Consider the following 17,402-nt stretch of genomic DNA (forward strand, 5'->3'; position numbering starts at 1 on the left):
CTGAGCCATGTCACTGATATACACGAGCATCTCTTAAATCTGTCCAGATGAAGCCTTTCTGTCCTCACACAGGTCAGAGGTTTGTTGTCAGTGAAGAAAGAACTGCAGATTTCTGTGCATAGTGTACTATTTATAGTACAAGGTTGTATCAATTGATACTTGCTTTTATATGCATAGAGGAAACTGATAAACTTATTACAGTCATTATTTTTGGAAGTGTAGTATGGGTGGATGGGGGTCATGTGTGAGGAAAATTTTTTCAATTTATGCTTTAAAATTTTATTTTGAAAAGTAAAATATGTTACTTATACAAATAAACAATAAGTCAAAGTAGAATTAAAAGTAATCCATAGATTTAAAAAATTTTTAAATGTATCTGTTTTGTTTTGCTCTGCTTTTTGAGACAGGGCCATTCTATGTAGCCTGACCTCTGGCTCCTTCTGCCTCTGTCTCCAAAGCTGAGATTGCAGGCATGCACTGCCAGGCCTGGCTCTGAAATACGTTCTTTGTGACAAAAATAGGTTATAGGGAGGATCACAGTGTAAAGTAGAAAACATTTAGAATGAAGATAAAAATAAAAGTTTACGTATCAGAACTTGTGGGACGCAGCTACAGAAACTGCTGCAGTAAAAGAAAATCTCTAACACTAAATGAAAATATTGAAAAAGGAAAGATTTGTTTTTTCAAAAACAAATTAAGCTTCCAACTCAGGAAGCTGGGAAAGAACAGCAAAATTAACCTGAATTACAGAGAAGGATGAAAAGAAGCAAAAGGTGATGAAATCAAACACAACAATAATTATTTTGAAATAGTCCCCAAAGATACAAATATCTAGCTAAAATGGTCACAGTTAAGAATACAGGGTCTGTAGCCACATTGCCGGGTCTGAGTCCTGCCTGGCCTTGAGTGTTCACTCTGGGTGGCATAGCTTCCTCTCTAAGTGGGCACGTGAGTGGACCTGCCTTGAACAGTTGTGAATATTACAGCCCTCGCTCAGCACTCTACCTGGGAAAACAGGTACAAAACAGGAAAGATACAAAGAAGTAACGTCAGACAGCAACAATGAATACGTAGCAGATTTAATCGGCTCTGATGCTATGGACAACTGTATTCTAATGAAAACGTGGAGAAAATCACTCTGTTAGAAAGATAAAAACCACTGTAATATACTGTAGAAGAAATAGAAACTATTTCAGCAAACTAAGCATGTTTAAAGAGATGAAATCCGTAATGAAAATCTCTCCCTCAGACTCCAGTGTCTTCAGTTCAGACGGTACTTTCTTCCTCCCTGTGTTCTAAGATTGAAGTACACATGACAAAGGGCACAGGTGCTCTGTATACAGCAATGAGTTTTGGCAGTGCACCAGCATACCTACGTAACCATTAGCTAATCAAAAATGTTTTCATTACTCCTCAAAATTTCCTTTCCAGAATGAAAATTACCAAAGCACTTCTTTTCTCCAGAAGAATACTGAAATTATGTGTATAAGACAGTTTTAATGTTAGTCAGAGCTAGGATTTGAACACATAAAAGATGTTTGAGATTTTCAGGTGAAGAAGGTTATCTTACTAAGCAACTGATTATGTTTATTTTTCCAACTAAAAATTGAATGTCTTTATTTTTCAGAGACATTAAACCTGACAATATACTGATGGATATGAATGGACACATTCGTTTAGCCGATTTTGGTTCTTGTCTGAAGCTGATGGAAGATGGAACGGTAAATAAAGATAAATCCTAAGTTATTTTACCCACAAATATTTCCCTTGCTGTATGTCTTCTTTCTGTGTTTTAGAAACCATGTATTTATACTGTCTGTCCATCTAGCTATCCATTTGTCCATGCTCAGCCTCCTTTCTGAAAGACATTTGGGGATACTTATTCATAATAGGGCTTGTCTATAAAGTCATAAATCATTTCATCTGCATATATTAGTGATCTTGGGAACGATGTTTTATAAGATCCTTGTTTGCTCCTTCTTTAACTGGTAACTATTTATTGCTGTACTGGACGTGAAAGGCTCATGGAAAAAGAAAATGTAACTCTGTCCTCACTTGTATTTCATTTTTCTGTTTCTTAATTACAGTTATTCTGAGGGACAGTGTTCAGCAAGTGAATTCTTTTTTTCAGAAAGCATTCTGGGTCACCTTAATTTTCTGTTTCTGTTTGCTTAACCTCTGCTGGTCTGCTCAGCATTTTCTTTCATTTACTTGGAAGTTTGTATGTACGAATTTTATTCCCTTTGCATTCCAGAATGCAGTGAGTCCTAGCTCAGTCTTTATGAGTTTCCCTGCTCAGATTTATTGCTGAAGGACTGGTGTCTTCCCAGTCATTAATTCTTGTTTTGTTTTGCAGTAGGGTAGTATTTTGTTTCCCGTGATAATCTCAAAACAGTTTTCTTGGGTAAGCCAGCATGTTGGATCTCCATGAAAAATCATAGTGAAGAAGCCTTTTCATTTGTTTTACTTAAATTTGACTCTTATTGAAGTGACACCTACATATTTAAAGAAGTTATGTAACAAGAAACTAACATTTTTTTTTGCCCAAATTCTTCTCCCCTCCAAGTCTTTTTCCCTAGAAGAAGATGTTCACAAACCTTTGCTCCTCTGTTTTGGCATTTCTTTGATTTATGTATTTCTTACCATATTTTTGCTGGTCCATCTTGAATGTTTAGTTTTAGATTCTATTAGTTTCCTTCATGGAAATGAGGATTCAGGTCTCTTAGCCCCGTCTTGCCCAGCCAGTACAATTCCTCTGTCCTCCCAATGCAATCAGCACACAATCCATCATTAAGTCCACGTCAGTATTTTTTATGATGCCAGTGGTCATAGCTATGCCCTGCAATGACATCTCTTTTCTTTGCTTCCATGTTTTATCTCCTCTGACTTCAGTGACCATTATATGTTGCTTACTTTTGTGTGTAACTCTGTTTTATCCCCACATGTTAAATGATCTAGCAATTTCGCAGATACACTAAATGGCTTAGCTCATCCTTCTGAGTTTCCTTGAAGACACAGGTCCTGGAGTTTATCTTCTTTCTAATTTGCACGGTTGGTTTTATGGCCCACTGAAGGGCTCTTAATCCTAGGACGACCTATCATGTTGTTCATGGAATTCATTGTGTTACTCTCTGTATAAGGAGCAGGTGTCTGTTATGTTAACTTAGCTAAGTAAAACTAAAATTAGTTTTGCTGTTCAGATTTTTGTATTCTCATCCGATCTATCATCCATTATTTAAAAATCTTTATTGTGATGGTAGGGTTACTAATTTACCTATATACTCAATAGCATTGCACACAGCACTTGTGTGGCAGGTTGTTCATATCTATTACTCAGCATTGCTATTTGTTGTTCTAGGGCGGTTTCTTTTACAATTATGCTAATGGATTTTAAAAAGCATCAGTAATGATTCTAACCATAGCTGACACTTCTGTAGCCACCTTAAGTCTCCTTTGCTTGGTCCATACCTGACGCACCTCTCCTCTCTACTCTGTGCCTTCATCCTGTGCCTGGTCACTCACACTCGTCTCTCCAGACTAACTGCTTCTTGCTCTTTCCAGTGTCTGCATCACTGCATTTTGAAAACTGCCACCACTGTTTTATACTCTACAACTTCTGTTTGATTTTTTAGATTTCTCTTGTGGTTAAAACTTTTTACATTGTTAGTAGTTTTAAACATACATCTTTGAAAGATAGATCTTACAGTTATTAAGGATCTAATTGTACTAATTGTTGGATTTCTGACTGTTAGTCATAATGGATAGTTTCTTCACTTAGTTTGTATTATTGAGTTGTGAGCTCATTTTCAATGAGGTTTTGATGTGTGAGAATTTTATCTGGCCACGTTTGAGCACATGTCCTTCAGTGTAGTTTTGAATTTGTTTTGTTTCCTAGAAGCAAACAAATTGCCCACCCTGGCCAATATTGATGCCAGAGTCTTGGCTTGAGAATATGTGACCATAGAAACTGTGTGGATTAAACTCCCAAACGTTGGGATCTTGTTACCTAGAGTTTTGATTTTTACAGGAGATTTTCTTTTCACACATCAGGTCAAGATAAGTAAAGTGTCTTGTTATCTCTCTTGGCTCTGTGGCAGATTTTTAGAAATCCATCAAGGTTAAAATAGAGCAGTCTCTCCTCAAATTTCCCACCTCATATAAGCCCAAGGACTTTCCTTTTGTTCCCTCTGTATTTTAAAATGTAAGTGCCTAGAAAATGAAAATCAGAAGTGTCTTATCATTGTAGGTATCAACCATTTATTGATTACTGATTCCTCAGAATGTCTCTTTTTAAAAAGAATTCTTTGTTATGTTTATATAAATGTTGTATTTTTAAGTGTTTGTAACGGAAGAGTTTACAAGTACATAATCACAGAATTGACAAAGTGGAAAGCTGTCCTAATTATTAAGAATAGTAATTTATTATAGAAAATCAAGAATAGTTAAGTATCATTCTACCCTGAGAATGTTTTGGGTTTTTTGTACTTGGGTTTGAATTCATGGTCCCCCACTTGCTAGGTAGGTGCTATACCACACTTGAGCCACACCCCCAGCACAAAAATGTTCATTTCTTGATATGTTTTTTAAAAACATAGAAACTATACACACACATACACACATACACACTTAATTTTTACTTCAAGGGACCTTGGACTATATGTTCCCAGGTTCTTTTTTATTGTCTGTTTTCTGATTTATATTTAATTTGCTGTAATTATATCCTTGACTTATTTTTTTTCTATCTGGACTTTAATTTTTGAAGAGTGTACTTTTTCTATTTTTTTTTAATAATAAATATGTTATAACAGTACATAGTTGGCCTCTATTTTTCCTTCAACCCCCGCCCACAATGCTGGGTGAACTCAGGGCATTGTGTTTTCTGGGCAGGCACTCTACACTTGAGTCACACCCATAGCTCTTTGTGCTTTAAGTATTTTTTCCAGTGGGGTCTCACATGTATGCCTGGACAACAATCTTCCTATTTATCTTTCCTTCCTAGCTGGAATAACAGGTGTGCACTGCTGCGCCAAGCTTTTTATTGGTTGAGATGGGAGATGGGAGAGTCTTGTGAACTTTTTGTCGGGGCTGGGCTCAAATTGTGATCCTCCTGATCACTGCTTCCCAAGTACATAGGACTATAAGCATGAGACACCACTCCTGATAATTTATAGTATTAACCTAAATTTCTGAGCTGTTCTTCCTCCTAATCATAAATTTTTAAATTCTGTGTATGTACTGGTTAGAGAGAGAAAATACTTAACAAATCAATAACAATAATAATATAAACCAAATATTCAGTTTGCTTTTAATGGCTATGAGATTCAAATCATATTATTCCCCTAAATGTAGCCAATTAAATAACAGTTGTAATAAAGATTGAATAGTGTTACAAAATCTGAAAAACTATCAATATAGAGATTGTATTAAATCATACATACATGGCAAGACACTAGGCTCAGATATGGCAAGGATGTCATAGCTATGAGATAATATTGCCTGTTTTATGTCTCAGGAAGCATAACTGTTTTTAATATAAAACCGTTTTATTTAAGACATCATGGTAGATTAATGAAAATGTGAACTTCTTCAGGTCCAGTCCTCAGTGGCAGTTGGGACCCCAGATTATATTTCTCCTGAGATCCTTCAAGCTATGGAAGATGGAAAAGGCAGATACGGACCTGAGTGTGACTGGTGGTCTTTGGGGGTCTGTATGTATGAAATGCTTTATGGAGAGACACCATTCTATGCTGAATCTCTTGTGGAGACATACGGGAAAATCATGAATCACAAAGTTAGTGTATTTAACTTTTCACATTGTTGTGGTAAATATTACATATGATAAATGAATTGCTATTAAAGAGAAAACATTTTTCTAAAATATTAGGAAATCACATTTCTTTGTTAGTGGGAAACAGACATGAATAATCACAATTTGTAAATTCTGCATGAAATGAAAATTGTTGTAACTTTTTTCTCCTGTGTTTTATTTAGAGATGCTAGTAATTGGCAGGTTAGAGATGCTAGTAAGTGGCAGGTTAAAAGTCTGTACAGTACAGGTAATCGTGAATAGCACGCATAGAAAGCTCTCAACCTGCGTAGTAAGAAATGAAATGCAAGTGAAAATGAGGTGCTTTTTTCTTGTCAAATTGGCCAAGATATAAGAAAAAATAGTGCTATGTACTATAAATGGTACAGTGTGATGGGCACTCTGACAAGCTGTGGATGGGAATGTAAATTGATTACTGTGACTTTTCTGTTGGGATGTGTAGAGGTATCCACCTCAAGCTCTAAAAAATGGTTTAGAGCTTTTGACTGAATAACTTCAGGTCTAGGAATCTACCCAATGAAAATATTCAGGAGAACAAAGATGACCCTGAGACACTGGAAAGAACCCAGATGCATAGCAGGAACAAGTTATAGAACTTGAATGCACATCATACTAAGTAAGCAGAAGAGGAAAGTTCTAACTGCTCATTTTCAGAGGAGGGTGAGCCCTTTAAGATGCCCTGCACGAGTGTGGACACCCCAGAAGGGGAGTTGTAATCACTTAGTCCATTCTGGAGATGCTGATAGTTGCTTTGCAAATATATCCATCAGTTTTATAGAGCTAATGCTGTAAGTATTTGAGAAGAGATGAAAGACTGGAACAGCTGCATGGCTGTGAATAGCATGCACACCGCCCCAGAAAGAAATCCCTGCAGGACAGCTTCCTCTCAGCATAAGTTCTGGACTGAGAGCCGAGTTCAAGGTCCATTTCTGTTCTTTACTGGCTGTGTGATGTTGAAAAAGTTACTTGAACTCTCGTGCCTTAGTTTTCTCTTCTGTAAGATTGCCATAATACTAATACCTATTTAAGATGATTGTTGAGAGGATTGAATGAGTTAAAGCAGTTAAGTCATTGAACAGCATCAGTAGGAATCAGACCTGCTAAATTTCTTGAGACTGCTGAGTATCAGCTAATCAGTAGCTTTTATTGACTGTGAACATTGTGGGTCACCTGCATTCTATTGAAATATTGAGTCAAGTTCAATTAATTTGATCACTGTCTCTATAGTAGCAGTTTAAGGTGTTATAGCATTTGATTTATTTTTTCTGTAGTGCATCTGTTAACTAAGTCACATGGAATTTAAAGTTTTTTAGGAAAATGATCTTTTCTCACTCATCCATGCATCTCCTCTAGTATCAGTACCGTGCAGCTGTATACACTTAGATACTTTTAAAAGGAAATACATACATGTGGAGGGCAGTAATGGAGACTGAACTCAGGGCCTCACACTTGCTCTCGTTCTTGCTCGGCAAGCACCCTACCACTTAGGCTACGACCCAGTCCTTTCGTTTTTAGTCCTTTTGTTTTTAGTATGTATTTCAGGAAGGGTCTTGTACTTTTACCTGGGCCAACCTTGGATGGTAATCCTTTTATCTCTGCCTCTGGAGTAGCTGAGACTACAAGAATGAACCATCATGCCCAGCTAAAAGACAAAATATTTTTAAGAAAATGAGTCAAATGCCCTAATTTGTAAGCTGGATATTGATTTATATTTATACTTTGTGTTATTTTCTGTATAGGAGAGGTTTCAGTTTCCAGCTCAAGTGACTGATGTGTCTGAAAATGCTAAGGATCTTATTCGAAGACTTATTTGTAGCAGAGAACATCGACTTGGTCAGAATGGAATAGAAGACTTTAAGAAACACCCATTTTTCAGTGGGATTGATTGGGATAATATTCAAAACTGTGAAGCACCTTATATTCCAGAAGTTAGTAGCCCAACAGATACATCAAATTTTGATGTGGATGATGACTGTTTAAAAAATTCTGTAAGTATGACATTATGAAGAAGTTCTGTCCCTCTGATCCTTTTAAATATGATTGTAACGTAATGTTTTGGCTTACAAGTATTGTGCTAGGACCACTTTATCAGTTATTGAAGAAATCAAGAGAGTTAACTGAGGTCAACATAGTATCCATGACCAAGAGAAAATTCAAAGATCTGCTTTGTAGATAAGTGACGCCATTGGATTTTCTAAGAAAAGGACAGCTGAGATGCTTACGAGCATCATGAGTGCCAAGGCAAGGGCTGGCAAACCTCTCTCTAAAACCAACTATGAAAGAGGAAAGTTTGTCAAGAGCAACCAACTCAGGGCTTAATATATCAACCAAATGGAAACAGATTGAGAAGTTTTGTTCATGGAAGACTAGTGAATTTTGGTTAAAATCATACCCACCTTCATCACCAGCTTGGTTGTGATAATTGTCACAGCATGGAGCTGGATGTAAAAATCAGCACTTTGAGGCTGGAGGCCTTGTTCAAGTGGGAAAGCACCTGCCTAGCCAGTACAAAGCCCTGAGTTCAGACCCCTGTACTGCCAAAAATCCAAACGAAAGCAAAGCAAAAATACTCAGTGCTTTTTATGCTAGAGGGGCAGACTTCATCTGGAGGGATAAATGCCCACAGCAGGGGTGATGCTGCTAAGCAGCAGACTTGGTAGGAGACGATCAGGAAAGTCAGCCCGAAGCCCCTTGCCTGAGGCTGCAGCCCCCATTGAGGCAGTAGCACAGCAAGTGGATTTAGCCACTCTTAGTTTGTGGGCTGTACTAAGTGAGGCCAGCATAGTGTGCTGACCTGTGCTGCAAACCATTGGGTGTAGGTTAAGTTAAAATTGAGGAAAATCAGAACATAAAATTTTTATGTGTTTTGCCTTTTTTACCCATCTGAATTTGAGCTTTTATTTTATTCAGTTGTTTTATTTACTACGATTTTACTTCTTTGCTAAATTTTTATATTAATTTATATCACTTTGCTGTTCAGTATTATATTCAAGGCAGATAAGAGCTTCACTTACATTTTTTAAACTTCACAAGAAAGAATTAGATGGACCACTTTTTTGTTAGAATTATATTTATTCTTAACAGATTGTGAGTCATTCTAAATTAAAATGCACAGTACAGTTGATTTTAATTATTTAAAGTCATGGTGAATACTGCTAGCTAACATTGACCCACTGCTCTGAGGAAATACAAGGTAAGATTCCTAGAGCCTTTCCCCGCAATGTTTCATCAGTGTTCAGTGAAAAGCCCTTTTTTGTGTGCTTCTGTTTCAGGATGGCCATGTGTTGTATATACTGTTGATTAACACTGAACTCACATTGAACAGCACTGAATGAAGCTTACCCAATACGTGTTATTTTCTCTGTAAAAGCACAGTATCGCTTCCTCACTTAGAGACAGTAGACAGCAGCTGGGTGTGGTGGTGCATATCTCCAGCCCCAGCACTCAGTAGGCTGAGGCAGGGTGATCATGAGTTTGAGGCCAACCTGAGCTGCATAGTGAGTTCTAGGCCAGCCTGGGATACCTAGTGAGATCCTGTCTCAAAACAACAACAACAAAAACAAATGAAAAGAAATCAATGCTCTGTAAAAAGTAAGAGAGTGCTTGTTGTATGAGAGCTGAAAGGAAAAGTGAGTGTTTCCTATTCAACCTCAGTGAGGAGTGAGTCACAAGAATGTAGCTTCTAGACAAATTTATAAACACAAAATACGTGACTAGTAATTAATATCACTATCAATCAGGCTTTCAGTCAGTTTTTATTTATTAGATTTTATAGTAGCCATGTTCATGATCTAAGTTATATATATCACTAAATATCTCTGCTAAACTTAGCGGTGCTCCTAAACCGAACAGTCTATTGACAGTCATTACTTATAACTCAACCTGCACACCATTGCTACTTCTTACCAGATTGCTGTTTGTTTTTCTTTAGGAAACAATGCCCCCACCAACACATACTGCGTTTTCTGGCCACCATCTACCATTTGTTGGTTTTACATACACAAGTAGCTGGTAAGTTTCACAAGTCAATATAATCTGGACAAGTTATATATAGCAAGTTAAAGTGAACTGAGGCTTTAAAAACAATACATGAGAGAGACTTAAATTTTAAAAAGCAAGATTAATCTGCTGGTGGAAACAGTACAGTATTATCTGTTCATTGCAAAAGGAACAGATTACTCAGAATCTTAACTTATTTTGGAGGGAAGAAGAGGAAAAACAGAAAGCTCAGAATCTATCCATCTGCAGTGGGGCAGGAACCGGGAAGCACTGTGGGAGTGGATCAGGGTCAACGTCAGACTTTGAGCCATTGGTCTGATCACCCTTCATCTTCTCTCCCTGTGTCCTCTCCTCTGCTGCACCCAGTTTGAATTCCCTGAGAATCGTTGCCACTCCCCATTGCCACCTCAGTTCCCTTGACTAGTTCTCATTCTGTTGTATGTTCTTTGGTAAAATAATGTTCATTGTTAAAATTTAGCTGTCTATACCTATGTAGTTCACAGTGGCTGGAGAAAACTGGCCATTCTTCTGGCCTTACTTTAAATTCATAGTCACCAACCTGAAGTGGCTTTGTGACTGCTTCTGCCTCCCGTTCTATCCTCCACCCACCTACAGAACCATTCCATACTTTCTGTTTGCCTCTGAGACCTTGGCCATCCTCACATTCAGCTGGCAGTCTTGTTTGCCAACAATGCAAACAGCTCACTTTTCCAGCAAGTTTTACATTTCTGCATCAGCAACTCCTTGCCACCTGCTCACAGATAGCACTTCTTTTATTGTTATCACCAGTTCTCTGTTCTGCATTATAGCAAAATTACTTCTCTGGACTGTGTTTTTTCTCATACTGTTCTTCCTTAAGTCCACTCCCTTCATGTTTATGTCCCCATCACATCACATAAACAAAAGGGGTTACTGTTGACCCCCATAATGCTAACTCTGAAGGTCACTTCTCAGTCCTACTCTCACTTGCTAGTCTTGTTGTCTTTGCCACAGCTCCCCACTTCTTGTAGCTTCCAGGGCACTCACCTGGTTTTCTTTATTCCTTTCTGAGCACTCTCAGTCTCCATACCTGATTCCTCATCCCCTAGTTACTGAGGTTCGGATGTTGACAGCACCATCTTTAACTCCTTGCTTCCATGTGTACTCTCTGCTTTTCTCTTGATATGTGCTAATGACGTCTTAAGTGTACATCTGTATCAGAGGCTATCTCCTCTCTTCTCCTCAGAATCTGTGTTAACCACCAACATGACATGTTCATAATTTACTTTTTATTATTTCTCTGAATCTGCCCAAGTTATCCTGTTGAAAGGTAGCCAGGGCTGACCTCCTCCACTCTTCAGCCTCATTGACTTTTTGTCTTAACCCCAAACCCAAGTTCTTACAAGGGCCTGTACAGAGACTCCCTTTTAGCTTTCTATCTCCTCCTGCTCTTCCCCTTATCTCACTCATTCCATCCACAGGCCTCTTTTCTGGCCCAAGAGCCTCGTCTCTTGTGCTTCTGTTCCATCTGCTTGCAATGCTCTTCCTCCTCCTATTTCCTTGGTTTTTCTCAGTTTCTTGTTTCCTAAGGACAGCTTTCTCAACTTGGCCTAAGTTTTTCTCGTTTCCCCCGTAAGACATCATTGCTTGTTTTCCTGCTTCATGTTTTCTCTTTAGCAGTTGAGACTTTCTAATGTACTGAGTATTTTACTTACATAGCTTGTGCATTTCTGTCCCTTTCACTGGAATTAAGGAAACCACCTCACTTTCAAAATTTGAATTTCAGATTTGTTAAATAGCACCATGGTTGGTGGTTATGACTAGCATTTTACTTAGATGGTCAGATTGTTTTAAACTACTCACAGTTCTTTAGCAAACTTTATTTTATGTTTTGTGGTTGCTTAATTTTTTTAATTCAAGATTATTTCAGGGATTTAAGTTTTCACTTAAAAACTTCTAAAAGTAGCTTATGCTAATTGTGCAAAAAATGTTTTTGCAATCATTCTAGATGATTTACTGTACATATTCAAATGTTTCATATGAAGAATTTTAAAAGGTTATCTTTTTATCTCTAAACTTTTTTTTTAAGTTTTAGCAAAGATTTATTTTAGTAAAGCAGGATAAAGTAAGGAAAAATGGGGGAGGAAGAAGCATCTCCCACTCACCACGCAGGAAATGGAAGTAAAGACTCCTTTTTCTTTAGACTTTTTACTGTGTGAACCTGCATCTGTTTTTCTTCCTTTTCTTCAGTGTTCTGTCTGATCGGAGCTGTTTAAGAGTCACAGCTGGCCCCACCTCTCTGGATCTCGATGTTAATGTCCAGAGAACACTAGATAACAGCCTAGCAACTGAAGCTTATGAAAGAAGAATTAAGCGTCTCGAACAGGAAAAGCTTGAACTTAGCAGAAAGCTTCAAGGTAAACACATTTTAAGGGTATTTTTCATGTTTGATTTGAACTCAGTGTTAACGACTATTATAAATGGTTGTTTTATCATCAAAAGAAAGTCTTTTGTCAGTGGTGAAAAGTCAAGTTGTAAAAATTTTTGCAGAACAGAGTATTATACCATATAATCACACAGTTAACAACGAGGCAGGGGAGGGGAGGACTAAAGGGGAGCACTGGAAGAGGTAAATTCAAGTGTGATATATTTGATACAATGTAAGAATTTTTGTAAATGCTACAGTGTACCCTCACCTAGCACAACAATAAAAAGAGTAAACAACAAGATAATATTTGTTTCCCATGGGTGTGTCTGTGAAGAGGGCCTTCTCACCCCAGATTAACGCTAATGCCTTTCACGTCACATTCGGCATTCTTCCCAGTATTGCTCATGTCACCCTGTTTTGGTGATTTAAAAATGCACATTGGTGAACCTCCTGAGTCTCAGTTTCTCAATTTTTTTTTTTTGAACTTTGAGCAGCTTTATTTATTTTTTTTTCATTTTTCTTTTATTATTCATATGTGCATACAAGGCTTGGTTCATTTCTCCCCCCTGCCCCCACCCCCTCCCTCTCCCCCCCCCAATACCCAGCAGAAACTATTTTGCCCTTATTTCTAATTTTGTTGTAGAGAGAGTATAAGCAATAATAGGAAGGAACAAGGGGTTTTGCTGGTTGAGATAAGGATAGCTATACAGGGCATTGACTCACATTGATTTCCTGTGCGTGGGTGTTACCTTCTAGGTTAATTCTTTTTGATCTAACCTTTTCTCTAGTTCCTGGTCCCCTTTTCCTATTGGCCTCAGTTGCTTTAAGGTATCTGCTTTAGTTTCTCTGCGTTAAGGGCAACAAATGCTAGCTAGTTTTTTAGGTGTCTTACCTATCCTCACCCCTTCCTTGTGTGCTCTCGCTTTTATCATGTGCTCATAGTCCAATCCCCTTGTTGTGTGTGCCCTTGATCTAATGTCCACATATGAGGGAGAACATACGATTTTTGGTCTTTTGGGCCAGGCTAACCTCACTCAGAATGATGTTCTCCAATTCCATCCATTTACCAATGAATGATAACATTTCATTCTTCTTCATGGCTGCATAAAATTCCATTGTGTATAGATAACACATTTTCTTAATCCATTTGTCAGTGGTGGGGCATCTTGGCTGTTTCCATAACTTGGCTATTGTGAATAGTGCCGCAATAAACATGGATGTGCAGGTGCCTCTGGAGTAACAGTCTTTTGGGTATATCCCCAAGAGTGGTATTGCTGGATCAAATGGTAGATCGATGTCCAGCTTTTTAAGTAGCCTCCAAATTTTTTTCCAGAGTGGTTGTACTAGTCTACATTCCCACCAACAGTGTAAGAGGGTTCCTTTTTCCCCGCATCCTCGCCAACACCTGTTGTTGGTGGTGTTGCTGATGATGGCTATTCTAACAGGGGTGAGGTGGAATCTTAGTGTGGTTTTAATTTGCATTTCCTTTATTGCTAGAGATGGTGAGCATTTTTTCATGTGTTTTTTGGCCATTTGAATTTCTTCTTTTGAGATAGTTCTGTTTAGTTCATGTGCCATTTCTTTATTGGTTCATTAGTTTTGGGAGAATTTAGTTTTTTAAGTTCTCTGTATATTCTGGTTATCAGTCCTTTGTCTGATGTATAGTTGGCAAATATTTTCTCCCACTCTGTGGATGTTCTCTCCAGTTTAGAGACCATTTCTTTTGATGAACAGAAACTTTTTAGTTTTATGAGGTCCCATTTATCTATGCTATCTCTTAGTTGCTGTGCTGCTGGGGTTTCATTGAGAAAGTTCTTACCTATACCTACTAACTCCAGAGTATTTCCTACTCTTTCTTGTATCAACTTAAGAGTTTGGGGTCTGATATTAAGATCCTTGATCCATTTTGAGTTAATCTTGGTGTAGGGTGATATACATGGATCTAGTTTCAGTTTTTTGCAGACTGCTAACCAGTTTTCCCAGCAGTTTTTGTTGAAGAGGCTGCTATTTCTCCATCGTATATTTTTAGCTCCTTAGTCAAAGATAAGTTGCTTATAGTTGTGTGGCTTCATATCTGGGTCCTCTATTCTGTTCCACTGGTCTTCATGTCTGTTTTTGTGCCAGTACCATGCTGTTTTTGTTGTTACTGCTTTGTAATGTAGTTTGAAGTCAGGTATTGTGATACCTCCTACATTGTTCTTTTGACTGAGTATTGCCTTGGCTGTTTGTGGCCTCTTGTGTTTCCATATAAATTTAACAGTAGATTTTTCAATCTCTTTAATGAATGTCATTGGAATTTTGATGGGAATTGCATTAAACATGTATCAACATTTTTACTATGTTGATTCTACCAATCCATGAGCATGGGAGATCTCTCCACTTTCTATAGTCTTCCTCAATCTCTTTCTTCAGAAGTGTATAGTTTTCCTTGTAGAGGTCTTTCACATCTTTTGTTAGGTTTACACCTAGGTATTTGATTTTTTTTTGAGGCTATTGTAAATGGAATTGTTTTCATACATTCTTTTTCAGTTTGCTCATTGTTAGTGTATAGAAATGCTAATGATTTTTCTAGGTTGATTTTATATCCTGCTACCTTGCTATAGCTATTGATGATGTCTAGGAGCTTCTGAGTAGAGTTTTTTGGGTCTTTAAGGTATAGGATCATGTCGTCTGCAAATAGGGATATTTTGACAGTTTCTTTACCTATTTGTATTCCTTTTATTCCTTCTTCTTGCCTAATTGCTCTGGCTAGGAATTCCAGTACTATGTTGAATAGGAGTGGAGATAGTGGGCATCCTTGTCTGGTTCCTGATTTTAGAGGGAATGGTTTTAGTTTTTCTCTGGTAAGTGTAATGCTGGCTGTAGGTTTGTCATATATAGCTTTTATAATGTTGAGGAACTTTCCTTCTATTCCTAGTTTTCTTAGAGCTTTTATCATGAAATGATGTTGGATCTTATCAAAGGCTTTTTCTGCATCTATTGAGATGATCAAGTGGTTTTTGTCTTTGCTTCTGTTAATGTGGTTTATTACGTTTACTGATTTTCGTATGTTGAACCACCCCTGCATTCCTGGGATGAAGCCTACTCGGTCGTGGTGAATAATCTTTTTGATGTGTTGCTGAATTCGGTTTGCCATTATTTTGTTGAGGATTTTTGCATCAATGTTCATTAAGGAGATTGGCCTATAGTTCTCCTTTTTGGAGGTGTCTTTGCCTGGTTTTGGGATAAGTGTAATGCTGGCTTCATAAAATGTGTTAGGCAGTTTTCCTTCCCTTTCTATTTTGTGGAACAGTTTAAGGAGGGTTGGTATCAGTTCTTCTTTAAAGGTCTGATAGAATTCAGCAGAGAATCCATCAGGTCCTGGACTTTTCTTTTTGGGGAGACTCTTGATTGCTGCTTCAATTTCATTTTGTGTTATAGGTCTATTCAGGTGATTAATTTCCTCTTGGTTCAGTTTTGGATGATCATATGTATCTAGAAATCTGTCCATTTCTTTTAGATTTTCAAATTTATTTGAATATAGGTTCTCAAAGTAGTCTCTGATGATTTCCTGGACTTCCATGGTGTTTGTTGTTATCTCCCCTTTTGCATTCCTAATTCTACTAATTTGGGTTTTTTCTCTCCTCATTTTAGTCAGGTTTGCCAGGGGTCTATCAATCTTGTTTATTTTTTCAAAGAACCAACTTTTTGTTTCATTAATTCTTTGTATGGTCTTTTTGGTTTCTATTTCGTTGATTTCAGCTCTTATTTTTATTATTTCTCTCCTTCTATTTGTTTTGGGATTTGCTTGTTCTTGTTTTTCTAGGAGTTTGAGATGTATCATTAGGTCATTGATTTGGGATCTTTCAATCTTTTTAATATATGCACTCATGGCTATAAACTTTCCTCTCAAGACTGCCTTAGCTGTGTCCCATAGGTTCCGGTAGGTTGTGTTTTCATTTTCATTGACTTCCAGGAACTTTTTAATTTCCTCTTTTATTGCATCGATGATCCATTCTTCATTAAGTAATGAGTTATTCAGTTTCCAGCTATTTGCATGTTTTTTGTCTTTACTTTTGTTGTTGAGTTCTACTTTTACTGCATTGTGATCAGATAGAATGCATGGTATAATTTCTATTTTCTTATATTTGCTGAGACTTGCTTTGTGCCCTAGGATATGATCTATTTTGGAGAAGGTTCCATGTCTACACTGCCTTATGTTCTCTGTTTGATGGTGTCAAGATACATCTCACAATTACACTAGCAAAACTCAGTCTCAAGCAAACCCTCTGTAATCTCCTGCCAGTAATTTTCTAGTGAACTCTCCTGTGCCTTAGTTCCAACGGTCCCTCAGTTCCACCATCCATACAATTCTCCATCCCCTGCAAATCACCATTTCACCGTTACCCTTACATCTTCCTTTCCATTCTCTGCTCAGGGATAAGCCTACCTTTACGTACCCCTGAAATCCTGTTCCCCTTTCTGTTCTCCAACTGCTTAGTAATACAGTAAAACCCACAACCCTCTGACTGATGCCATCTCAGTTGCTCAGCACTGACCTCAAGTCAGTTGTTAAGGCCGAGCAGTAGTCCTACTTTCCCTACCCTCTGCTGCAAAATCCAGTGATGATTTCCTTACCTGTCAGCAGCATTTAACCCAATTAAGCATTTTTTTCCTGCAGCAACATTTTCTTTTTATGGCTCTGGAACACTTTCCTCCCCTGGGCTTCTTTTTCCTTGTAAGGCAACTCTTTCCAGTGTTCTTCGCTGATTTCTTCTTAACTTCTTTGAATGTTAGAACACTCTAGAACACTCCACACTTTCAGTTCTCTGAGGGAAAACCTTACAATCATTCTTACACCCTCTCTTTCTCTCACCTCCCCCATCTGATTCGTCCTTAGAAAACCAGGTCACCTTTGGTTACTGTAATAGAGCTAGAATTGGATTATCACTCATGTGGGATTCCAGCCCTGCTTTCACACCACCATCAGCTCTTGTCGCTTCCTTACTGTATTTCAACCCCTGCCCCGCCACACCCCATTTTCTACAGTTTGTTTTCAGCATAACAACCAAGATATCTTATAAAAACACAATAGATCATTTTACTTCACTGTCTTCTCCCCACTCTGAATGACTTCCCATCCCACTCATATTAATAACCAATTTCATTTCAGTGTCCTAAAGCTGTATA

At 37.8% G+C, this 17,402-nt stretch overlaps 1 protein-coding gene across 18 annotated transcripts in view; it reads left to right on the forward strand.

Annotated features, from left to right (window-relative positions):
- The window catches only part of Cdc42bpa (CDC42 binding protein kinase alpha), a 226,305-nt gene that overhangs the window by 99,881 nt on the left and 109,022 nt on the right, over positions 1-17,402 (forward strand). For all 18 annotated transcript variants that reach the window (XM_074048826.1, XM_074048831.1, XM_074048819.1 and 15 more), the window contains exons 6-10: positions 1,628-1,721; positions 5,591-5,791; positions 7,567-7,815; positions 9,759-9,838; positions 12,056-12,222. In XM_074048826.1, coding sequence (XP_073904927.1) covers positions 1,628-1,721; positions 5,591-5,791; positions 7,567-7,815; positions 9,759-9,838; positions 12,056-12,222 — 791 coding nt within the window. The remainder of the gene's footprint in view (positions 1-1,627; positions 1,722-5,590; positions 5,792-7,566; positions 7,816-9,758; positions 9,839-12,055; positions 12,223-17,402) is intronic.

The sequence above is a fragment of the Castor canadensis genome, chromosome 11 (genome assembly GCF_047511655.1).
Source record: "Castor canadensis chromosome 11, mCasCan1.hap1v2, whole genome shotgun sequence".
Classification (NCBI taxonomy): Eukaryota; Metazoa; Chordata; class Mammalia; order Rodentia; family Castoridae; genus Castor; species Castor canadensis.